The sequence below is a fragment of the Ranitomeya imitator genome, chromosome 2 (genome assembly GCF_032444005.1).
Source record: "Ranitomeya imitator isolate aRanImi1 chromosome 2, aRanImi1.pri, whole genome shotgun sequence".
In the NCBI taxonomy this organism is placed as follows: Eukaryota; Metazoa; Chordata; class Amphibia; order Anura; family Dendrobatidae; genus Ranitomeya; species Ranitomeya imitator.
This window is the reverse complement of record NC_091283.1, coordinates 237,568,650-237,596,157: the sequence shown is the minus strand read 5'-3', so window position 1 is coordinate 237,596,157 and position 27,508 is coordinate 237,568,650. Positions and strand designations below refer to the sequence as shown.

The 27,508-nt window shown below is 47.2% G+C and overlaps 1 protein-coding gene across 1 annotated transcript in view; it reads left to right on the top strand.

Annotated features, from left to right (window-relative positions):
* The first annotated feature begins 18,077 nt into the window (after positions 1 to 18,077).
* Positions 18,078 to 27,508, top strand: part of LOC138662822 (gastrula zinc finger protein XlCGF57.1-like) — a 43,071-nt gene continuing 33,640 nt past the window's right edge. The window contains exon 1 of the mRNA XM_069748787.1: positions 18,078 to 18,131. Coding sequence (XP_069604888.1) covers positions 18,105 to 18,131 — 27 coding nt within the window. The 5' untranslated portion in view covers positions 18,078 to 18,104. The remainder of the gene's footprint in view (positions 18,132 to 27,508) is intronic.

Genomic DNA, 27,508 nt, shown 5'->3' with positions numbered 1-27,508 from the left:
CGGTGCTCCACTACGTGGTTCAGTGTTGTGGTCCAGAGGGTTCTTCTCTCAGGCACCTCTTTCTGTTTGTTTAAAACTTCATTTAATTAAATACCTTTGCATTTTGAAGCCATTCTCCTGTCTCTTGTGTACCGGGTATACAGCTGCCACTGCTCCATCAGTGGTCTAGTGAGTCCACTATATTTCCCCATGCCCTGTGGGCGTAACAATGGGATGGAGGATATGTATGATGGGTCTATGGGCACTGGACTATGGTGTGGAGGATGTGTGATGAGTATATGGGCACTGGATTATGGGATGGAGGATAATCATTATAATTTGTTATAACTAACCACAGTTAGTTACTATGCCCAGGCAATGCCGCGCTCTTCAGCGAGTATATGTTTGGCAGAGTCATATCTCCCGACTCTGCAGATTGCATGCTGTCGTTGTAGGCCCAGACCAGATGGTATGGAGATGAATGAGGGAGACCAAAGTTCAAAAATAGACTTTCCTTTACTTAACAAGAACTTGATGAGAAGAATATACATCAGATAGCAGGCACAACACTTTATGAATGCTTCTTATACATTGTGCAGGGTCAGGAACTTTCCGGTTACATGTGGTGGTACATAATTTCTACTATATAATTGTCTAAGGGTCACTTCCGTCTGTCTGTCTGTCACAGATATTCATTGGTCGCGGCCTCTGTCTGTCATGGAAATCCAAGTCGCTGATTGGTCGCGGCAAAACAGCCACGACCAATCAGCGACGAGCACAGTCCGGCGGCAACATGGCCGCTCCTTCCTCCCCGCAGTCAGTGCCCGCTCCATACTCCCCTCCAGTCAGCCCTCACACAGGTTTAATGGCAGCGTTAACTGACCATGCTATGCCGCGGTGTATGCTGCGGTGTAAGTTGGTTAACACTGCTATTAACCCTGTGTGACCAACGTTTTACTATTGATGCTGCCTATGCGGCATCAATAATAAAAAGATCTAATGTTAAAAATAATTAAAAAAATAAAAAATCGTTATATACTCACCGTTCATCAGCCCCTCGGATTCACAACAGGCCTTTCCCGCTCGCGACGCTCCGGTAACCGGTCCATGCTGCGATCTCGCGAGATGATGACGTACTATGATGGTACTATGAGAACATTATACTGTGTGTGGGGGTATGGCGGTACTATGAGAACATTATACTGTGTGTGGGGGTATGGCGGTACTATGAGAACATTATACTGTGTGGGGGGGTATGGCGGTACTATGAGAACATTATACTGTGTGTGGGGGTATGGCGGTACTATGAGAACATTATACTGTGTGTGGGGGTATGGCGGTAGTGTGAAAATACATTTTTTACAAGAGATGCCAGTACTGTGGAAACATTATACTCTGTGAGCAGCATCATATCTATATATATAAGAGGCATCGTGATTACTCGCTAATCCCGCCCCTACTCAGTAGCTCCGCCCCACCACATCACCACAATAATCCCGCCCCCATCACCACACATAATCCCACCCCCCAGCACATCAGCGCACATCAGCACACATAATCCCGCTCCCCACCACATCACCGCACATAATCCCGCCCCCCACCACATCACCACACATAATCCCGCCCCCCACCACATCACCACACATAATCCCGCCCCCACCACATCACCACACATAATCCCGCCCCCGAACACATCACCACACATAATCCCACCCCCCAGCACATCACTACACATAATCCCGCCCTCCACCACACATAATCCTGCCCCCCACCACACATAATCCCGCCCCCCACCACACATAATCCCGCCCCCCCAGCACATCACCACACATAATCCCGCCCCCCCAGCACATCACCACACATAATCCCGCCCCCCACCACACATAATCCCGCCCCCCGACCACATCACCACACATAATCCCGTCCCCCCACCACATCACCACAGATAATCCCGCCCCCATCACACTACCACACATAATCCCGATTCCCCACCATGTCACAACACATAATCCCACCCACCACATCACCACACATAATCCAGCCCCCCCACCACATCATCACACATAATCCCGCCCCCACCACATCGCCACACATAATCTCGCCCCCACACCATGTCACCGCACATAATCCCCCATCACATCACCACACATAATCCCGCCCCCCCACCTCATCACCACACATAATCCTGCCCCAACACATCACCGCACATAATCCCGCCCCCAACACATCACCACACATAATCCCAACACATCACCACACATAATCCCACCCCATCACATCACCACACATAATCCCGCCCCCGACATCACCACTCATAATCCCGACCCATCACATCACCACACATAATCCCGCCCCCCCACCCATTACCACACAATCCCGCCCCCCACCCTATTACCACCCATAATCCCGCCCCTCCACCCTATTACCACGCATAATCCCGCCCCCCACCCTATTACCACATAATCCCGCCCGCCACCCCATTATCACATAATCCCGCCACCCACAACACCACACATTATCCCGCCCCCCCACCACACATAATCCCGCCACCACCACCACACATAATCCGACCCCCCACATCACCACACATAATCCCGCCCCCACATCACCACACATAATCCCGCCCCCACCACACCATCACACATAATCCCGCCCCCCTCAACATCACCACAGATAATCCTGCCCTCCCACCACATTACCACACGAAGCTCCGTCCCCACACATTACCAAACGAGGCTCCGTCCCCACACATTACCACACGAGGCTGCGTCCCCACATAATACCACACGAAGCTCCGTCCCCACACATTACCACACGAGGCTCCATCCCCACACATTACCACACAAGGCTCCGTCCCCCCACATTACCACACGAGGTTCCGTCCACACACATTACCACACGAGGCTCCATCCCCACACATTACCACACGAGGCTCCATTCCCCCACATTACCACACGAGGCTCAGACCCCCCACATTACCACACGAGGCTGCGTTCCCCCACATTACCACACGAGGCTCCGTCCACACACATTACCACAAGAGGCTCCGTCCCCCCTCATTACCACACGAGGCTCCGTCCACACACATTACCACACGAGGCTGCGTTCCCCTACATTACCACACGAGGCTCCATGCCCACACGAGGCTCCGTCCACACACATTACCACACGAGGCTGCGTTCCCCCACATTACCACACGAGGCTTCATCCCCACACATGACCAGACGAGGCTCCGTCCACACACATTACCACACGAGGCTCCGTCAACACACATTACCACACGAGGCTGGGTTCCACCACACATTACCACACGAGGCTCCGTCCACACACATTACCAGCATCCAGACATTACCACATGAGGCTCCGTCCCCACACATTACCACATGAGGCTCCGTCGACACACATTACCACACGAGGCTGCGTTCCCCCACATTACCACACGAGGCTCCGTCCCCACACATTACCACATGAGGCTGCGTCCCCACATAATACCACACGAAGCTCTGTCCCCACACATTACCACACGAGGCTCCATCCCCACACATTACCACACGAGGCTCCATCCCCACACATTACCACACGAGGCTCCATTCCCCCACATTACCACACGAGGCTCAGACCCCCCACATTACCACACGAGGCTGCGTTCCCCCACATTACCACACGAGGCTCCGTCCACACACAATACTACATGAGGCTGCGTTCCCCCACATTACCACACAAGGCTCCGTCCACAGACATTACCACACGAAGTTCCGTCCCCACACATTACCACAAGAGGCTCCGTCTCCCCTCATTACCACACGAGGCTCCGTCCACACACATTACCACACGAGGCTGCGTTCCCCTACATTACCACACGAGGCTCCATGCCCACACGAGGCTCCGTCCACACACATTACCACACGAGGCTGCGTTCCCCCACATTACCACACGAGGCTCCATCCCCACACATGACCAGACGAGGCTCCGTCCACACACATTACCACACGAGGCTCCGTAAACACACATTACCACACGAGGCTCCGTCAACACACATTACCACACGAGGCTGGGTTCCACCACACATTACCAGCATCCAAACATTACCACATGAGGCTCCGTCCCCACACATTACCACATGAGGCTCCGTCGACACACATTACCACACGAGGCTGCGTTCCCCCACATTACCACACGAGGCTCCGTTCCCACACATTACCACACGAGGCTCCGTCCACACACATTACCACACGAGGCTCCGTCCCCCCACATTATCATACGAAGCTCCATCCCCACAGTTATTATCTTCATTTTAAGTTAATTTACCACCTGCGTAAGCGCCATTGAATGTTGTCATTATTTACTTTACTTTAACCCCTTCATGACCTTGGGATTTTTCGTTTTTCCATGTTCGTTTTTCACTCCCCTCCTTCCCAGAGCCATAACTTTTTTATTTTTCCGTCAATTTGGCCATGTGAGGGCTTATTTTTTGCGGGACGAGTTGTACTTTTGAACGACATCATTGGTTTTAGCATGTCGTGTACTAGAAAACGGGAAAAAAATTCCAAGTGCGGTGAAATTGCAATAAAAGTGCAATCCCACACTTGTTTTTTGTTTGGCTTTTTTGCTAGGTTCACTAAATGCTAAAACTGACCTGCCATTATGATTCTCCAGGTCATTACGAGTTCATAGACATCTAACATGACTAGGTTATTTTTTATCTAAGTGGTGAAAAAAAAAATCCAAACTTTGCTAAAAAAAATAAAAATAAAATTGCGCCATTTTCCGATACCCGTAGCGTCTCCATTTTTCGTGATCTGGGGTCGGTTGAGGGCTTATTTTTTGCGTGCCGAGATGACGTTTTTAATGATAGCATTTCGGTGCAGATACGTTCTTTTGATCGCCTGTTATTGCATTTTAATGCAATGTCGCGGCGACCAAAAAAAAGTAATTCTGGCGTTTTGAATTTTTTTTCCCGCTATGCTGTTTAGCGATCAGGTTAATGCTTTTTTTTAGTTGATAGATCGGGTGATTCTGAGTGCGGCGATACCAAATATGCGCAGATTTTATATTTTTTTTATTGATTTATTTTGATTGGGGCGAAAGGGGGGTGATTTAAACTTTTATATATTTTTTATTTTTTTAACATTTTTTTCAATTTTTTTTTTTTACTTTTGCCATGCTTCAATAGCCTCCACGGGAGGCTAGAAGCAGGCACAACGCGATCGCCTCTGCTACATAGCAGCGATCTGCTGATCGCTGCTATGTAGCAGAAATGCAGGTGTGCTGTGAGCGCCGACCACAGGGTGGCGCTCACAGCCACCGGCGATCAGTAACCATAGAGGTCTCAAGGACCTCTATGGTTACAATGGAGATGCATCGCCGACCCCCGATCATGTGATGGGGGTCGGCGATGACGTCATTTCCGGCCGCCCGGCCGGAAGTTAAATGCCGCTGTCTGCGTTTGACAGCGGCATTTAACTAGTTAATAGGTGCGGGCAGATCGCGATTCTGCCCGCGCCTATTACGGGCACATGTCAGCTGTTCAAAACAGCTGACATGTCCCGGCTTTGATGCTGGCTCACCGCGGAGCCCTGCATCAAAGCAGGGGATCTGACCTCGGACGTACTATCCCGTCCGAGGTCAGATAGGGGTTAATCACCAGCAGCGTTAATTAGATAGCAATGAGCGTGCCGAGCGTTAGATGGCTGGAAAAAGCTAGTATATTACATAAGGGGTGTAAAAAGGAGAGTCATAAAAAAGACTCCTCAGGGCTGTGCTGCATTTGTAGAAAAAGACTGCTATCTGCCGTCCAGACGGGACCATGTGACATCAATGGGAAGAGGGAGGGTTTCCGGAGGGAAGAGTCTAGAGGGTGCACCTGGTCAGGAGACCTTGATGACGCAGTTACTGATACATACCTCCCAACTTTTGAAGATGGGAAAGAGGGACAAAGCTTGCGGCGCGCAATGCGCGCCGCGGCAAATTTTAGGCCACGCCTCTGACCACACCCATTCACTAGTCACACCCATATCCACGTCTCAACCACACCCATTTAGCACTGCTGATCAAACTGTTCATAAAGAATAATTATAAACCAAAAAATATGGCCACACATGATGCTCCATACTGTATAATGACCGCACAGGATGCTCCATACTGTATAATGACCGCACAGGATGCTCCATACTGTATAATGACCGCACAGGATGCTGCATACTGTATAATGGCCGCACATGATGCTCAATACTGTATAATGGCCGCACATGATGCTCAATACTGTATAATGGCCGCACATGATGCTCAATACTGTATAATGGCCGCACATGATGCTCCATACTGTATAATGGCCGCACATGATGCTCCATACTGTATAATGGCCGCACATGATGCTCCATACTGTATAATGGCCGCACATGATGCTCCATACTGTATAATGGCCGCACATGATGCTCCATACTGTATAATGGCCGCACATGATGCTCCATACTGTATAATGGCCGCACATGATGCTCCATACTGTATAATGGCCGCACATGATGCTCCATACTGTATAATGGCCGCACATGATGCTCCATACTGTATAATGACCGCACAAGATGCTCCATACTGTATAATGGCCGCACACGATGCTCCATACTGTATAATGGCCGCACACGATGCTCCATACTGTATAATGGCCGCACACGATGCTCCATACTGTATAATGACCGCACATGATGCTCAACACTGTATAATGACCGCACAAGATGATCCATACTGTATAATGGCCGCACACGATGCTCCATACTGTATAATGGCCGCACACGATGCTCCATACTGTATATTGGCCACACATGATGCTCCATACTGTATATTGGCCGCACATGATGCTCCATACTGTACAATGACCGCACATGATGCTCCATAATGTATAATAGCCACACATGATGCTCCATACTGTATAATGGCCGCACATGATGCTCCATACTGTATAATGACCGCACATGATGCTCCATACTGTATAATGGCCGCACATGATGCTCCATACTGTATAATGACCGCACATGATGCTCCATACTGTATAATGACCTCACATGATGCTCCATACTGTATAATGACCGCACATGATGCTCCATACTGTATAATGACCACACATGATGCTCCATACTGTATATTGGCCGCACATGATACTTTGTACCGTATAATGGCCACACATAGCTACTCCTACACACACGGCTCCGCTCCATACATCTCGTACACACACGGCACTACTCCGTACACCTCGTACACACACGGCTCCGCTCTATACACATTGCACACGCTCCGTATACTTTGAGCACGCATGGCTCTGCTCTGCACACCTCATACACACGTGGCTCTGCACTGTACACCTCGTACACACGTGGCTCCGCTCCATACACCTTTCACACTCTGCTCTGATCTGCACACCTCTTACACACACGACTCCGCTCCGTACACCTTTCACATGCTGCTCCGCACATCTCGTACACACCCGGCTCAGCTCCGTACACCTCGTAAACACGCGGCTGTGCTCCGTACACCTCGTACACACGCGGCTGTGCTCCGTACACCTCGTACACACGGCTCCGTACACCTCGTACACACGGCTCCGCTCCGTACACCTTTCACATGCTGCTCCGCACACCTCGTACACACGCGGCTGTGCTCCGTACACCTCGTACACACGACTCCGCTCCGTACACCTTTCACATGCTGCTCCGCACACCTTGTACACACGCGGCTGTGCTCCGTACACCTCGTACACACGGCTCCGTACACCTCGTACACACGACTCCGCTCCGTACACCTTTCACATGCTGCTCCGCACACCTCGTACACACGCGGCTGTGCTCCGTACACCTCGTACACACGGCTCCGTACACCTCGTACACACGGCTACGCTCACCTTTCACATGCTGCTCCGCACACCTCGTACACACGCGGCTGTGCTCCGTACACCTCGTACACACGGCTCCGTACACCTCGTACACACGACTCCGCTCCGTACACCTTTCACATGCTGCTCCGCACACCTCGTACACACGCGGCTGTGCTCCGTACACCTCGTACACACGGCTCCGTACACCTCGTACACACAACTCCGCTCCGTACACCTTTCACATGCTGGTCCGCACACCTCGTACACACGCGGCTGTGCTCCGTACACCTCGTACACACGGCTCCGTACACCTCGTACACACGACTCCGCTCTGTACACCTTTCACATGCTGCTCCGCTCCGTACACACGCGGCTGTGCTCCATACACCTCGTACACACGACTCCGCTCCGTACACCTTGTACACATGGCTCCGTACACCTTTCACAGTACGAGGTGCACCGAGTGGAGCCGCGTGTGTGTGTCTGTGTACGAAGTGTACTGAGCGGAGCCTCAGCCGCGTGTGTGCACCGAGCGGAGCTGCAGCTTGTAATTAGCACATGATGATACAGTGACTGTCATAGGGGATTAGGCTTAGCACTTTTATGCCTGGGGAAATAAAGCAGCCACATTGATGTGTTGTCACTATCTCCCAGGGAGCTGCTCCTCCTCCACAATGCACTGGACGGAGTGAGTCATCTCTGTGACATTCACTACTCACTGATCTCTCTGCATCTGTCCCGTTAGCAGCCTCCAGTCCTCTCATGGTCTGCTGCTTACATTGCCGCCGGCACCCAGGCTGTGTCCGGCTGTGTTATGTACTCACCTCAGGTGTCCTCTCTCTGAACTGTGAGGCACACTGGAAGACTCAGGAACACACCACGGGGAAGGGGCGTGGCCTAACAAAAGGGGCGTGTGCCAGCAGCTTCAACTGTTCTGTCTGCGGGAAGCTCTGCGTCCCGGGCAGGACAGACGGGGCAAGCATCAAATCCGGGGCAGTCCCGCACAATGAGGGACGGTTGGGAGGTATGCCCAGCTGCCTCGGGCACTTTACCATGAGCTGGTACCTCAGATTCTTCCCCGCACCCCTTTCCTTTGTTGGCGCCAAATCTGTTCTGCCTTTGGGGCTCCGGCCTTTATAATATGGGTGTGGGGCAAAACCCTGCTTACAGGGCATAATGGGGGCATTACACTGTGTGGGGCCAAGAAAGGGGCCCTGTACTAGGAGAACAATCCGCTCCCTCACTTCCTGTCCTCCATAGTTGGCTCGTATGTATCTATTACAGGAAACAGAACAACAACGTTATGATTCTTATAAAGTGGCCACAACAACCCCAAAAGAGTCTCCGTGCAGAAGGGGTTAATGTCCCCGCGCTCAGTAATGGGGAATCTCCACATACCTCCACCTGCAGAGCCGCACTCCCCATATATGGCTGCTCTGTGCGCACAGGACCTGTGATGAGGTCACAGGAGGGAGGAGTCAGGGGTCACGTGATCCGCAGTGAAGACGCTACATGGAGACTTCTCCTCAGTCAGTGACATTTCCGCCATTATTCGCCCTCACTACTGGCACAATTACCTCGCGCCGCCTTTTCTACACAATGTTCTGTGTGGAATGTAACGTGTGATTTCTCTGGAGACAAATAGACCCCACACATGAGGGAATTATTACCGGTTACCGGACGTCTAGTATATGGCGGCATATGATTGTGCTATCACCTCCACACCAGGAGCTAAAATGCCGAAATCTCGCTTATTTACCCCCTTCCAGTGTCCGGCTAAGGGTCATATACGGCCATGCCCCTCTCCAGTCACTGGGGGGTTTTGTTAATAGGATGGAGGGCGGCGTCCATGCTTAGACTTCAGTGAGAGTAATAAAATCACAGCTCACCTTCCCTGTCCTTTAGGCTATGTCATTGAGACACATATATGTATATATATTAATATTTCATACAGCGCTAGATAGCTTTAAAGCCGGTAATTCAATTGTCGGCTTTTGCTATCTCCTTCTCAAACCCGACATGATATGAGACATGGTTACATACAGGAAACCTTCTCATATCCCTTTTTTTTGCATATTCCACACTGCTTATGTTAGTGGTGTGTATGTGCAAAATTTGGGCGCTCTAGCTATTAAATTAAAGGGTTAAATCGCGGAAAAAATTGGCATGGGCTCCCGCGCAATTTTCTCCGCCAGAGTAGTAAAGCCAGTGACTGAGGGCAGATATTAATAGCCTGGAGAGCCCACGCCAATTTTTTCCGCAATTTAACCCTTTAATAGCTACACAGCCCAAATTTTGCACGTACACACTACTAACATTAGTAGTGTGGAATATGCAAAAAAATGGGGATATGGGGTTACTGTATGTAACCATGTCTCATATCATGTCGGGTTTGTGAAGGAGATAGCAAAAGTCGGCAATAGAATTACCGGCTTTAAAGCTATCTAGCCCTGTATGAAATATTAATATATATACATATATGTGTCTCACTGACATATATATATATACTCCTGTACTATGTGTAGACATTTATTCTACCTATTCTATTGTAAGCTGTCAGTGTGATTTTACTGTACACCGGACTGAATTACCGACTTTTCTCTCTAACACCGCTGCGCCTTATCCTTACCTTACGGTATGTCTAAATAATCTTTGTCCAAAATTATTTAACACTTTAATGTTGTTCCCCCTTATTCAAAGTAGCTAATTAAATGTTTAGGTAACTTCAACATCATTTGGCCTTCTTAGATAATATTTAATTTTGTCAAAGATGAAAGCCATCGCATGTCCTTAATGATTTAATAAGCATGCCATTTTTTAAACATTTTTGTTGTTGCAAATATAACACTGTATTGTGTTCACTTTATATTTTTAAAGAATACTCTGTTTTCTTTTAGCTTCCTTGCCACTGGCCTATCATATGCGGCACTGCATTTAGAGTTTCTACTGGGTAAATCTACAATTTCTGGTATTGTGCGGGATACATGCACGGAAATCTGGAGAAGACTCCATCAAGAGGTGATGCCAGAACCCAAAATGGCAGACTGGTTAAATATTGCTCAAGGATTTCAGGACACCTGCCAGTTTCCGCACTGTATTGGGGCACTTGACGGAAAGCACATCCGTGTGCGTAAGCCGCCAGGTTCAGGGACCCAATTCTATAATTATAAACAGTTTTTCTCTGTAGTGCTGTTTGCCCTAGTCGACAGTAACTACAGGTTTATAATTGTAGACATTGGGGCCTATGGGAGAACTGGAGACTCTAGAGTCTTCAGTTCTTCCATTATGGGTCGGCGGCTGCGCAACAATGAATAGGATCTCCCACCCCCAAGTCACATACCAGGTGCTAATTTGGATGCGGTGCCTTACATGATGGTAGCAGATGAGGCGTTTCAATTATCAAGGAACGTCATGAGGCCCTATCCACGAAGAGGGCTGGACTACCGGCGCAGAATTTTTAATTTGCGTCTTTCCCGTGCCCGCCGTCTGGTCGAGTGTTCATTCGGCATTCTCAGTGCAAAATGGCGGGTACTTCAGTCTGCAATCCAACTGAGTGAAGGCAATGTAAATGGCGTGATAAAAGCATGTGTTGTTCTTCACAACTTTACAAGATACCATGATTGCCCATCATCTGCTTCCAATGAAATTGATTCTGCAAATACTGTCTTGACAACTACACGTGTTCTTCCTTCACGTCGTCAGCCCTCAGGCCTTAAAGTTCGTGATGTTTTAACAAATTATTTTGTGTCACCAGAGGGATCGACTGTTTGGCAAGACAATGCTGTTTTGCAGTAAAGTTAATTTAGATTGTAAGTTAATAAATACCATAATTTTCTGGATTCTATTGTGTATTATGTATCTCAACCAGAAATTAGCTAAGTGTGTTAAGTTGACAAATCATGTATGTATTTTGACCAATACATAACACTCCGATTTGCAAACAAATTTTTACTGCTCATAGTATATATTTATATATTCTCCAAACATATTATCAGCATATGTAATTAGAGCCATATGAACAAGACAGATTTACATGCCAAGGTAAAAAAAAACTTAGGCCATACAACAGCCAAAATGACAGGCCAAAAATTTTTAAACAAAATTACAGGTTCTGGTAGGTTGGGGGTGGTGATGGTGATGGCGGGTGTCCAGCATGTGCGGAACTTTGCCTGGGTGGTTGACCAACCAGACTGTCAACCTGTGTTAGTGTTGATCTAAATTGAGGTTGTTGTGGCAAGTTTCGATCATGTGTATGACTTAACACTTGATGTTGAGGGTAGAAGGGCATCAAGTCCTGGGTACCGGCTTGTCCCATTTGGTCAGACCCCCCAATATGGCCATGTCGAGCAGACACATGTTGGGACCAGCCTCCAAACATGTGTCTGTTCAAGTGGTCATATTGGGCAGTTGCAGGATAATCATAAATTGCCCTGTTTTGTGGTTGTTGGGTGCTTTGGGCATGCTGATGTTGTGGAGCTATAGGTTGCGGGGGAGGTGCTGCGACAGTTTGTGATTGGTCCTGTGGAAGGTCTTGCAATGCCAGAAGGTTGGTAGCTGACATTTGCCACCGTTCCAGATAATTAAAAACATCAGTGGGGTTGTTTGGGGGTGTGGCTGCATCTATCAATATTTGGATACAACCTCTGGTCCGCAGCCTGAGCGAGCGTGGAATGGGCCGTAAATAGCGGGAAAGACTGCGGAAGTACGCTTCCTCCCCATCGTCATGGACAGCTCTGGACAAATAGTCCAACACCCATGTATCCACTTGCCTCCTGGTGCCAATGTTCGAAGCCACCCTTCTGCGCCGACCACGGTTTGGTCTGGTATTAGGCTGTGGTGAGGTATCCAGAGCCAAGGTTGGACTGCTGCTCTGGGCTCCTTCCTCCACCTCTGGATTTGCCTCCTGTGTGGCAGAAGACGCTGCTGCTGGTTGTGGTGGTGGTGGTTGGTTGCTGCCTGTTGTTTGCCCAGATGGTCCAGCCATTTCTGCCTCTTCACCAACAGGGTCAATCACCAACTCAGAGTCAGATGCAGTCTCCCTTTCTGTCAGATTTGACTCTGTTCTGTATTTCACAAAAGATTTTTAATTAGAAAAAATACATACATATTCACGTAATAAGATGTGTCACATTTTTTGAGACATGCATGCACTTATGGTCTGAGCTCCATCACCGGTGCAAGAAAATTAAGGCGATCAAAATATAGGTATTTTCTGCATCACCACTCCGCCCAGGAAGTTGTCGTTCACGCCGGTATTGGTCACAGCAACTCCGCCAGTGTCTAGTGACATCATTGACTGCAAAGATACAACATTTGGTATATAAATATCACGCACATAACTCAAACAGGGTTTGCAATCACACACGGGCCCAGGAGCCAAGGGGGACATAAAATTCCTTGGGGAATATATTAACCCCTTTACCCCCAAGGGTGGTTTGCACGTTATGGACCGGGCCAATTTTTACAATTCTGACCACTGTCCCTTTATGAGGTTATAACTCTGGAACGCTTCAACGGATCCCGGTGATTCTGACATTGTTTTCTCATGACATATTGTACTTCATGATAGTGGTAAAATTTCTTTGATATTACCTGCGTTTATTTGTGAAAAAAACGGAAATATGGCGAAAATTTTGAAAATTTCGCAATTTTCCAACTTTGAATTTTTATGCAATTAAATCACAGAGATATGTCACACAAAATACTTAATAAGTAACATTTCCCACATGTCTACTTTACATCAGCACAATTTTGGAACCAAAATTTTTTTTTGTTAGGGAGTTATAAGGGTTAAAAGTTGACCAGCAATTTCTCATTTTTACAACACCATTTTATTTTAGGGACCACATCTCATTTGAAGTCATTTTGAGGGGTCTATATGATAGAAAATAACCAAGTGTGACACCATTCTAAAAACTGCACCCCTCAAGGTTCTCAAAACCACATTCAAGAAGTTTATTAACCCTTCAGGTGCTTCACAGGAATTTTTGGAATGTTTAAATAAAAATGAACATTTAACTTTTTTTCACAAAAAATTTACTTCAGCTCCAATTTGTTTTATTTTACCAAGGGTAACAGGAGAAAATGGACCCAAAAGTTGTTGTACAATTTGTCCTGAGTACGCTGATACCCCATATGTGGGGGTTAACCACAGTTTGGGCGCATGGCAGAGCTCGGAAGGGAAGGAGCGCCATTTGACTTTTCAATGCAAAATTGACTGGAATTGAGATGGGACGCCATGTTGCATTTGGAGAGCCACTGATGTGCCTAAACATTGAAACCCCCCACAAGTGACACCATTTTGGAAAGTAGACCCCCTAAAGAACTTATCTAGAGGTGTGGTGAGCACTTTGACCCACCAAGTGCTTCACAGAAGTTTATAATGCAGAACCGTAAAAATAAAAAATCATTTTTTTTCACAAAAAAAAATCTTTTCGCCCCCAATTTTTTATTTTACCAATGGTAAGAGAAGAAATTGGACCACAAAAGTTGTGGCACAATTTGTCCTGAGTACTCTGATACCCCATATGTGGGGGTAAACCATTGTTTGGGCGCATGGGAAAGCTCGGAAGGGAAGGAGCGCCGTTTGACCTTTCAATGCAAAATTGACAGGAATTGAGATTGGACGCCATGTTGTGTTTGGAGAGCCACTGATGTACCTAAACATTGAAACCCCCCACAAGTGACACCATTTTGTAAAGTAGACCCCCTAAGGAACTTATCTAGATGTGTGGTGAGCACTTTGACCCAATAAGAGCTTCACAGAAGTTTATAATGCAGAGCCGTAAAAATAAAACAAAATTTTTTTCCCACAAAAATAATTTTTTAGCCCCCAGTTTTGTATTTTCCTGAGGGTAACAGGAGAAATTGGACCCCAAAAGTTGTTGTGCAATTTGTCCTGAGTGCGCTGATACCCTATATGTGGGGGAGAACCAGCGTTTGGGCGCATGGGAGGGCTCGGAAGGGAAGGAGCGCCATTTGGAATACAGACTTAGATGGAATGGTCTGCAGGCGTCACATTGTGTTTGCAGAGCCCCTAATGTACCTAAACAGTAGAAACCCCCCACAAGTGACCCCATATTGGAAACTAGACCCCCCAAGGAACTTATCTAGATGTGTTGTGAGAACTTTGAGCCCCCAAGTGTTTCACTACAGTTTATAACGCAGACCCGTGAAAATAAAAAATCTTTTTTTCCCACAAAAATTATTTTTTAGCCCCCAGTTTTGTATTTTCCCAAGCGTAACAGGAGAAATTGGACCCCAAAAGTTGTTGTCCAATTTGTCCTGAGTACGCTGATACCCCATATGTTGGGGTAAACTCCTGTTTGGGCACACGGGAGAGCTCGGAAGGGAAGGAGCACTGTTTTACTTTTTCAATGCAGAATTGGATGGAATTGAGATCGGTCGCCATGTCGCGTTTGGAGATCCCCCTGATGTGCCTAAACAGTGGAAACCCCCCAATTATAACTGAAACCCTAATCCAAACACACCCCTAACCCTAATCCCAACGGTAACCCTAACCACACCTCTAACCCAGACACACCCCTAATCCTAATCCCAATCGCAAATGTAATCCAAACCCTAACCCTAACTTTAGCCCCAACCCTAACTGTAGCCTTAACCCTAACCCTAGCCCCAACCCTAACCCTAGTCCCAACTCTAGCCCTAGCCCTAACCCTAGCCCTAAGCCTAGCCCTAACCCTAACCCTAGCCCTAACCCTAATGGGAAAATGGAAATAAATACATTTTTTTCATTTACTTTTATAGCGGGTTTTTTAGCGGATTTTTATGATTGGCAGCCGTCACACACTGAAAGACGCTTTTTATTGCAAAAAATATTTTTTGCGTTACCACATTTTGAGAGCTATAATTTTTCCATATTTGAGTCCACAGAGTCATGTGAGGTCTTGTTTTTTGCGGGACGAGTTGACGTTTTTATTGGTAACATTTTCGGGCACGTGACATTTTTTGATCGCTTTTTATTCCGATTTTTGTGAGGCAGAATGACCAAAAACCAGCTATTCATGAATTTCTTTTGGGGTAGGCGTTTATACCGTTCCACGTTTGGTAAAATTGATAAAGCAGTTTTATTCTTCGGGTCAGTACGATTACAGCGATACCTAATTTATATCATTTTTTTTATGTTTTGGCGCTTTTATACGATAAAAACTATTTTATAGAAAAAAATAATTATTTTTGCATCGCTTTATTCTGAGGACTATAACTTTTTCATTTTTTTGCTGATGTTGCTGTATGGCAGCTCATTTTTTGCGGGACAAGATGACGCTTTCAGCGGTACCATGGTTATTTATATCCGTCTTTTTGATCGCGTGTTATTCCACTTTTTGTTTGGCGGTATGATAATAAAGCGTTGTTTTTTGCCTCGTTTTTTTTTTTTTTCTTCTTACGGTGTTTACTGAAGGGGTTAACTAGTGGGCCAGTTTTATAGGTCGGGTCGTTACGGACGCGGCGATACTAAATATGTGTACTTTTATTGTTTTGGTTTTTTTATTTAGATAAAGAAATGTATTTATGGGAATAATATTTTTTTTTTTTTTCATTATTTAGGATTTTTTTTTTTTTTTTTTTTTTTTTTTACACACTTGGAAATTTTTTTTTTAACTTTTTTACTTTGTCCCAGGGGGGGACAATACAGATCGGTGATCTGCCAGTTTGCACAGCACTCTGACAGATCACCGATCTGTCTGAGAGCAGTGCAGCGTTACCAAGTGCCTGCTCTGAGCAGGCACTTGGTAAGCCACCTCCCTCCCTGCAGGTCCCGGATCCGCGGCCATTTTGGATCCGGGACTTACTGCAGGGAGGGAGGTAGGAGACCCCCGGAGCAACGCGATCACATCGCGTTGCTGCGGGGGTCTCAGGGAAGCACGCAGGGAGCCCCCTCCCTGCGCGATGCTTCCCTGCACCGCCGGCACATCGCGATCATCTTTGATCGTGGTGTGCCGGGGGTTAATGTGCCGGGGGCAGTCCGTGACCGCTCCTGGCACATAGCGCCGGATGTCAGCTGCGATAAGCAGCTGACACCCGGCCGCGATCGGCCGCGCTCCCCCCGTGAGCGCGGCCGATCGCGCTGGACGTAATATTCCGTCCTTGGGAATTAAGGCCCACCCCACATGGACGGAATATTACGTCCAATGGCAGAAAGGGGTTAAAGGACAATAGCTACTACATTTCATCCATATTTGTGTGTCTTGGTAATGTTTTTGCATCTTCAACCAAGAGCATGGATCATTTACTTCACTCATAAACACACCACATATGATGTGTTCATGCTTATTTTTATCATGAACCCAATATAAAAACCCATTTTTGCATAAAGGATGGTACTTACAAATTTCTTGCTGAACCTCTTGAGGTCGATCATCAAAATCGGGGAACATGTGGCGACATATTGACCTCCATGCTACGTCTTTACGTGCACGGTCCGCATAATGTGCGTCGCGTTGGTCCCATAATTCAAGTCTATCATGGACCAGAGCAATCAGCATCTCAACATTTATATGCCTGGCCATGCTGCTACACAGTGCACTCCGTGGAGCCGTGCTTCCTGGTTTGCAATCCAGTGTGGGCCAGAAATTAGCATGCCAAAGCTTCCTGATAATGGATGATTCAATTTCCTGTCACCTGGAGAAGTCTTCCGTATTTCTCGCAATGCACACGCATGGTCCGTATGTAATCCGATTTTTACTCGCACCCATAGACTTGCATTGGCGATTCTCGGCCGAGATACGCTGACAATCGCAGCATGCTGCGATTTCACTCGGATCCTGAATACGGCCGAGAAAATATCGGATGATGGGAGCTTCCCCATAGATTAACATTGGGATGAGTGCTATGCGATTTTTTTAGCGCACTGCACTCGTCCGTATTACGGTCTAGTGTGACCCCGGCCTTAGCCGGACACTGGAAGGGAGTAAATAAGCGAGATTTCGGCATTTTAGCTCCTGGTGTGGAGGCGATAGCACAATCATATGCCGCCATATACTAGACGTCCGGTAACCGGTAATAATTCCCTCATGTGTGGGGTCTATTTGTCTCCAGAGAAATCACACGTTACATTCCACACAGAACATTGTGTAGAAAAGGCGGCGCGAGGTAATTGTGCCAGTAGTGAGGGCGAATAATGGCGGAAATGTCACTGACTGAGAAGTCTCCATGTACCGTCTTCACTGTGGATCACGTGACCCCTGACTCCTCCCCCTGTGACCTCATCACAGGTCCTGTGCGCACAGAGCAGCCATATATGTGGAGTGCGGCTCTGCAGGTGGAGGTATGTGGAGATTCCCCATTACTGAGCGCGGGGACATTAACCCCTTCTGCACTGAGACTCTTTTGGTGTTGTTGTTGCCACTTTATAAGATTCATAACGTTGTTGTTCTGTTTCCTGTAATAGATACATACGAGCCAACTATGGAGGACAGGAAGTGAGGGAGCGGATTGTTCTCCTAGTACAGGGCCCCTTTCTTGGCCCCACACAGTGTAATGCCCCCATTATGCCCTGTAAGCAGGGTTCTGCCCCACACCCAGCTGCCTCGGGCACTTTACCATGAGCTGGTACCTCAGATTCTTCCCCGCACCCCTTTCCTTTTTACACCACTTATGTAATATATATGATGGCGCTCACACAGTATAATGTTTCCACAGTACTGGCATCTCTCGTAAAAAAGGTATTTTCACACTACCGCCATACCCCACACAGTATAATGTTCTCATAGTACCGCCATACCCCCCCACACAGTATAATGTTGTCATAATACCGCCATACCTCCCCACACAGTATAATGTTCTCATAGTACCGCCATCACCCACACACAGTATAATGTTCTCATAGTACCGCCATACCCCCACACAGTATAATGTTCTCATAGTACCGCCATACCCCCACACAGTATAATGTTCTCATAGTACCGCCATACCCCTTCACATAGTATAATGTTCTCATAGTACCGCCATACCCCCACACACAGTATAATGTTCCTACAGTACCGCCATACCCCCACACACAGTATAATGTTCTCACAGTACCGCCATACCTCCACACACAGTATAATGTTCTCATAGTACCGCCATACCCCCACACACAGTATAATGTTCTCATAGTACCGCCATACCCCCTGTTGTGAATTCTGTTGTCGGGCTCCCTCCTGTGGTCGTGAATGGTACTTCGGCTGGTTCTGTCCATGGGCTTCCTCTGGTGGTTGTGAGTGGAGCTGCGGCTTCTGAGTTTCCTTCCACAGGTGACGAGGTTAATTCGTTAGCTGGCTGCTCTATTTAACTCCACTTAGATCATTGCTCCATGCCACCTGTCAATGTTCCAGCATTGGTCTAGTTCTCTCCTGGATCGTTCTTGTGACCTGTCTTCCCAGCAGAAGCTAAGTTCCACTTGTTTTTCTCTGGTTTGCTATTTTTCTGTCCAGCTTGCTATTTTGATTTTTTGTCTTGCTTGCTGGAAGCTCTGGGACGCAGAGGGAGCGCCTCCGCACCGTGAGTCGGTGCGGAGGGTCTTTTTGTGCCCTCTGCGTGGTCTTTTTGTAGTTTTTTGTGCTGACCGCAAAGTTACCTTTCCTATCCTCTGTCTGTTCAGTAAGTCGGGCCTCACTTTGCTAAATCTATCTCATCTCTGTGTTTGTAATTTTCATCTTTACTCACAGTCATTATATGTGGGGGGCTGCCTTTTCCTTTGGGGAATTTCTCTGAGGCAAGGTAGGCTTTATTTTTCTATCTCTAGGGCTAGCTAGTTTCTTAGGCTGTGTCGAGTTGCATAGGGAGCGTTAGGAGCAATCCACGGCTATTTCTAGTGTGTGTGATAGGATCAGGGATTGCGGTCAGCAGAGTTCCCACCTCAGAGCTCGTCCTATAATATTAGTAACTATCAGGTCATTCCGTGTGCTCTTAACCACCAGGTCCATTATTGTCCTTACCACCAGGTCATAACAGTACAGGTGGCCCAAAGCATTAATGCATCTCAATAGAGGGATAAGAGAAGTTCTGATACCATTTTTTTTTCTTTGCAGTGTGTTTTGTCTCTCTTTTTTTCCCTTTACCTCTGGGTGGTTAAGGATACAGGTGTAGATATGGACATTCAAGGTCTGTCCTCTTGTATGGATAATCTCACTGCAAGGGTACAAAACATTCAAGATTTTGTGGTTCAGAATCCGATGTTAGAGCCTAGGATTCCAATTCCTGATTTGTTTTTTGGGGATAGATCTAAGTTTCTGAATTTCAAAAATAATTGTAAATTGTTTCTTGCTTTGAAACCTCGCTCCTCAGGTGACCCTGTTCAACAAGTGAAAATCATTATTTCTTTGTTACGTGGCGACCCTCAAGACTGGGCATTTTCCCTTGCGCCAGGAGATCCGGCATTGCGTGATGTTGATGCGTTTTTTCTGGCGCTCGGATTGCTTTATGATGAACCTAATTCAGTGGATCAGGCAGAGAAAATCTTGCTGGCTCTGTGTCAGGGTCAGGATGAGGTAGAAATATATTGTCAGAAGTTTAGAAAGTGGTCTGTACTCACTCAGTGGAATGAATGTGCCCTGGCAGCAATTTTCAGAAAGGGTCTCTCTGAAGCCCTTAAGGATGTCATGGTGGGATTTCCCATGCCTGCTGGTCTGAATGAGTCTATGTCTTTGGCCATTCAGATCGATCGACGCTTGCGTGAGCGTAAAGCTGTGCACCATTTGGCGGTTTTATCTGAGCATAGACCTGAGCCTATGCAATGTGATAGGACTTTGACCAGAGCTGAACGGCAAGAACACAGACGTCGGAATGGGCTGTGTTTTTACTGTGGTGATTCCACTCATGCTATCTCCGATTGTCCTAAGCGTTTCGCTAGGTCTGCTACCATTGGTACGGTACAGTCGAAATTTCTTTTGTCCGTTACTCTGATTTGCTCCTTGTCATCCTATTCTGTTATGGCATTTGTGGATTCAGGCGCTGTCCTGAATTTGATGGACTTGGAGTTTGCTAGGCGCTGTGGTTTTTCTTGGAGCCCTTGCAGTATCCTATTCCATTGAGAGGAATTGATGCTACGCCTTTGGCCAAGAATAAGCCTCAGTACTGGACCCAATTGACCATGTGCATGGCTCCTGCACATCAGGAGGATATTCGCTTTTTGGTGTTGCATAATCTGCATGATGTGGTCGTTTTGGGGTTGCCATGGCTACAGGTCCATAATCCAGTATTGAATTGGAAATCTATGTCTGTGTCCAGCTGGGGTTGTCAGGGGGTACATGGTGATGTTCCATTTTTGTCTATTTCGTCATCCACCCCTTCTGAAGTCCCGGAGTTTTTGTCGGATTACCGGGATGTATTTGATGAGCCCAAATCCAGTGCCCTACCTCCTCATAGGGATTGCGATTGTGCTATCAATTTGATTCCTGGTAGTAAGTTTCCTAAGGGCCGACTGTTCAATTTATCTGTGCCAGAGCACGCCGCTATGCAGAGTTATATAAAGGAATCCTTGGAGAAGGGTCATATTCGCCCGTCGTCGTCACCATTGGGAGCAGGGTTCTTTTTTGTGGCCAAGAAGGATGGTTCTTTGAGACCTTGTATTGATTACCGCCTTCTTAATAAGATCACAGTCAAATTTCAGTACCCTTTGCCGCTGCTGTCGGATTTATTTGCTCGGTATTAAGGGGGCTAGTTGGTTCACCAAGATAGATCTTCGTGGTGCGTATAATCTTGTGCGTATTAAACAGGGCGATGAATGGAAAACAGCATTCAATACGCCCGAGGGCCATTTTGAGTACCTGGTTATGCCATTCGGGCTTTCCAATGCTCTATCAGTATTTCAGTCCTTTATGGATGACATCTTCTGAGAGTACCTGGATAAATTCCTGATTGTATATTTGGATGATATTTTGGTCTTCTCGGATGATTGGGAGTCTCACGTGAAGCAGGTCAGAATGGTGTTCCAGGTCCTTCGTGCTAATTCTTTGTTTGTGAAGGGGTCAAAGTGTCTCTTTGGAGTTCAGAAGGTTTCATTTTTGGGTTTCATTTTTTCCCCTTCTACTATCGAGATGGACCCTGTTAAAGTCCAGGCAATTGTTACCATCCACCTCTCGTGTCTCCCCTTTTCCCCATAGTTTGTAAGCTTGCGAGCAGGGCCCTCACTCCTCCTGGTATCTGTTTTGAACTGTATTTCTGTTATGCTGTAATGTCTATTGTCTGTACAAGTCCCCTCTATAATTTGTAAAGCGCTGCGGAATATGTTGGCGCTATATAAATAAAATTATTATTATTATTATTATTATTTATGATTGGACTCAGCCGACATCTGTGAAAAGTCTGCAAAAGTTCCTGGGCTTTGCTAATTTTTATCGTCGCTTCATCAGTAATTTTTCTAGTGTTGCTGAACCGTTGACTAATTTGACCAAAAAGGGTGCTGATGTGGTCAATTGGTCTTCTGCGGCTGTGGAAGCTTTTCAGGAGTTGAAGCGTTTTTTCTTCTGCCCCTGTGTTGTGCCAGCCAGATGTTTCGCTTCCGTTTCAGGTCGAGGTTGGTGCTTCCGAGATTGGAGCAGGGGCTGTTTTGTCGCAAAGAAGTTCTGATGGCTCGGTGATGAAACCATGTGCCTTCTTTTCTAGAAAGTTTTCGCCTGCTGAGCGCAATTATGATGTTGGCAATCGGGAGTTGTTGGCCATGAAGTGGGCATTCGAGGAGTGGCGTCATTGGCTTGAAGGAGCCAAGCATCGTGTGGTGGTCTTGACGGATCACAAGAATTTGACTTATCTCGAGTCTGCCAAACGGTTGAATCCTAGACAGGCTCGTTGGTCGCTATTTTTCTCCCGTTTTGATTTTGTGGTTTCGTACTTTCCAGGCTCTAAGAATGTGAAGGCTGATGCCCTGTCAAGGAGTTTTGTGCCCGACTCTCCGGGTGTTCCTGAGCCGGCGGGTATTCTCAAAGAGGGGGTAATTTTGTCTGCCATCTCCCCTGATTTGCAAAAATTTCAGGCTGATAGACCTGACCGTTGCCCAGCGGAGAAACTGTTTGTCCCTGATAAATGGACTAGTAGAGTTATCTCTGAGGTTCATTGTTCGGTGTTTGCTGGTCATCCTGGAATCTTTGGTACCAGAGATTTGGTGGCTAGATCCTTTTGGTGGCCGTCTTTGTCGCGGGATGTGCGTTCTTTTGTGCAGTCTTGTGGGACTTGTGCTCGGGCTAAGCCCTGCTGTTTTCGTGCCAGTGGGTTGCTTTTGCCCTTGCCGGTCCCAAAGAGGCCCTGGACGCATATCTCTATGGATTTTATTTCGGATCTCCCTGTCTCTCAAAAGATGTCGGTCATTTGGGTGGTTTGTGATCGCTTCTCTAAGATGGTCCATTTGGTACCCTTGTCTAAATTGCCTTCCTCCTCTCATTTGGTGCCATTGTTTTTCCAGCATGTGGTTCGTTTACATGGCATTCCGGAGAACATCGTTTCGGACAGAGGTTCCCAGTTTGTTTTGAGGTTTTGGCGAGCCTTTTGTGCTAGGATGGGCATTGATTTGTCTTTTTCCTCGGCTTTCCATCCTCAGACAAATGGCCAAACCGAACGAACTAATCAGACCTTGGAAACATATCTGAGATGTTTTGTTTCTGCTGATCAGGATGATTGGGTGTCCTTTTTGCCGTTGGCTGAGTTCGCCCTTAATAATCGGGCCAGCTCGGCTACTTTGGTTTCGCCGTTTTTCTGCAATTCTGGTTTCCATCCTCGTTTCTCTTCAGGGCAGGTTGAGTCTTCGGACTGTCCTGGTGTAGATACTGTGGTGGATAGGTTGCAGCAGATTTGGACTCATGTGGTGGACAATTTGACATTGTCCCAGGAGAAGGCTCAACGTTTCGCTAACCGCCGGCGCTGTGTGGGTCCCCGACTTCGTGTTGGGGATTTGGTTTGGTTGTCGTCTCGTTATGTTCCTATGAAGGTTTCCTCTCCTAAGTTTAAGCCTCGTTTCATTGGTCCGTGTAAGATTTCGGAGGTTCTCAATCCTGTGTCGTTTCGTTTGACCCTTCCAGCTTCTTTTGCCATCCATAATGTATTCCATAGGTCATTGTTGCGGAGATACGTGGCGCCTGTGGTTCCATCCGTTGATCCTCCTGCCCCGGTGTTGGTTGAGGGGGAGTTGGAGTATGTGGTGGAGAAGATTTTGGATTCTCGTATTTCGAGACGGAAACTCCAGTACCTGGTCAAGTGGAAGGGTTATGGTCAGGAAGATAATTCCTGGGTGTTTGCCTCCGATATTCATGCTGCCGATCTGGTTCGTACCTTTCATTTGGCTCGTCCTGGTCGGCCTGGGGGCTCTGGTGAGGGTTCGGTGACCCCTCCTCAAGGGGGGGGTACTGTTGTGAATTCTGTTGTCGGGCTCCCTCCTGTGGTCGTGAATGGTACTTCGGCTGGTTCTGTCCATGGGCTTCCTCTGGTGGTTGTGAGTGGAGCTGCGGCTTCTGAGTTTCCTTCCATAGGTGACGAGGTTAATTCGTTAGCTGGCTGCTCTATTTAACTCCACTTAGATCATTGCTCCATGCCACCTGTCAATGTTCCAGCATTGGTCTAGTTCTCTCCTGGATCGTTCTTGTGACCTGTCTTCCCAGCAGAAGCTAAGTTCCACTTGTTTTTCTCTGGTTTGCTATTTTTCTGTCCAGCTTGCTATTTTGATTTTTTGTCTTGCTTGCTGGAAGCTCTGGGACGCAGAGGAAGCGCCTCCGCACTGTGAGTCGGTGCGGTGGGTCTTTTTGCACCCTCTGCGTGGTCTTTTTGTAGTTTTTTGTGCTGACCGCAAAGTTACCTTTCCTATCCTCTGTCTGTTCAGTAAGTTGGGCCTCAGTTTGCTAAATCTATCTCATCTCTGTGTTTGTAATTTTCATCTTTACTCACAGTCATTATATGTGGGGGGCTGCCTTTTCCTTTGGGGAATTTCTCTGAGGCAAGGTAGGCTTTATTTTTCTATCTCTAGGGCTAGCTAGTTTCTTAGGCTGTGTCGAGTTGCATAGGGAGCGTTAGGAGCAATCCACGGCTATTTCTAGTGTCTGTGATAGGATCAGGGATTGCGGTCAGCAGAGTTCCCACGTCTCAGAGCTCGTCCTATAATATTAGTAACTATCAGGTCATTCCGTGTGCTCTTAACCACCAGGTCCATTATTGTCCTTACCACCAGGTCATAACAACCCCCCCCCACAATATAATTTTCTCATAGTACCGCCATACCCCGACACACAGTGTAATGTTCTCATAGTACCGCCATACCCCCCCACACACAGTATAATGTTCTCATAGCACCGCCATACCCGCCACACAATATAATGTTCTCATAGTACCACCACACCCCCACGCACAGTATAATGTTCTCACACTACCGCCATACCCCGACACACTATAATGTTCTCATAGTAGCGCCATACCCCCACACACAGTATAATGTCATAGTATCGCCATACCCCCCCACAGTATAATGTTCTCATAGTACCGCCATACCCCCCCCACACAATATAATGTTCTCATAGTACCGCCATACCCCCACACACAGTGTAATGTTCTCATAGTACCGCCATACCCCCCCCACACAGTATAATGTTCTCATAGTACCGCCATACCCCCCACACAATGTAATATTCTCATAGTACCGCCATACCCCCACGCACAGTATAATGTTCTCACACTACCGCCATACCCCGACACACTATAATATTCTCATAGTAGCGCCATACCCCCACACAAAGTATAATGTTCCTACAGTACCGCCATACCCCCACACACAGTATAATGTTGTCATAGTACCGCCATACCCCCCCACACACTATAATGTTCTCATAGTAGCACCATACCCCCACACAAAGTATAATGTTCCTACAGTACCGCCATACCCCCCCCACACAGTATAATGTTCTCATAGTACCGCCATACCCCCACACGCAGTATAATGTTCTCACACTACCGCCATACCCCCACACACAGTATAATGTTCTCATAGTACCGCCATACCCCCACACACCGTATAATATTCTCATAGTACCTCCATACCCCCACACACCGTATAATGTTCTCATAGTACCGCCATGCCCCCACACACAGTATAATGTTCCTACAGTACGCCATACCCCCACACACAGTATAATGTTCTCATAGTACCGCCATACCCCCACACACAGTATAATGTTCTCATAGTACTGCCATACCCCCACACACACAGTATAATGTTCTCATAGTACCGCCATACCCCCACACACATTATAATGTTCTCATAGTACCGCCATAACCCCACACACAGTATAATGTTCTCATAGTACCGCCATACCCCCACACACAGTATAATGTTCTCATAGTACCGCCATACCCCCACACACAGTATAATGTTCTCATAGTACCGCCATCCCCCACACACAGTATAATGTTCTCATAGTACCGCCATACACCCACATACAGTATAATGTTCTCATAGTACCGCCATACCCCCACACACAGTATAATGTTCTCATAGTACCGCCATACTCCTCCACACAGTATAATGTTCTCATAGTACCGCCATACCCCCACACACAGTATAATGTTCTCATAGTACCGCCATACCCCCACACAGTATAATGTTCCTACAGTACCGCCATACCCCACACAGTATAATGTTCCTACAGTACCTCCATACCCCCACACACAGTATAATGTTCTCATAGTACCGCCATACCCCCACACACAGTATAATGTTCTCATAGTACCGCCATACTCCTCCACACAGTATAATGTTCTCATAGTACCGCCATACCCCCACACACAGTATAATGTTCTCATAGTACCGCCATACCCCCACACAGTATAATGTTCCTACAGTACCGCCATACCCCACACAGTATAATGTTCCTACAGTACCTCCATACCCCCACACACAGTATAATGTTCTCATAGTACCGCCATACCCCCACTCACAGTAAAATGTTCTAATAGTACCGCCATAACCCCACACACAGTATAATGTTCTCATAGTACCGCCATACCCCCCACACAGTATATTGTTCTCATAGTACCGCCATACCCCCACACAATATAATGTTCTCATAGTACCACCATTGTTATGGACTGGTGATTTAGAACCACAATGGACCTGGTGGTTAAGAGCACTGAAAATGACCTGATAGTTACCAATAACATAGGACGAGCTCTGAGACGTGGGAACTCTGCTGACAGCAATCCCTAATCCTATCACACCACACTAGAGGTAGCCGTGGAGCGCTCCTGACCAGACCTAGGCGCCTCGGGCACAGCCTGAGAAACTAGCTAGCCTGAAGATAGAAAAATAAGCCTACCTTGCCTCAGAGAAATTCCCCAAAGGAAAAGGCAGCCCCCCACATATAATGACTGTGAGTAAAGATGAAAATACAAACACAGAGATGAAATAGATTTTAGCAAAGTGAGGCCCGACTTACTGAATAGACCGAGGATAGGATAGATAGCTTTGCGGTCAGCACAAAAACCTACAAACAACCACGCAGAGGGCGCAAAAAGACCCTCCGCACCGACTAACGGTACGGAGGTGCTCCCTCTGAGTCCCAGAGCTTCCAGCAAGCAAAACAAACCAATATAGCAAGCTGGACAGAAAAAATAGCACAAGCAGAACTTGGCTTATGAAGGGCAGACAGGCCACAAGAACGATCCAGGAGAGAGCAAGACCAATACTGGAAC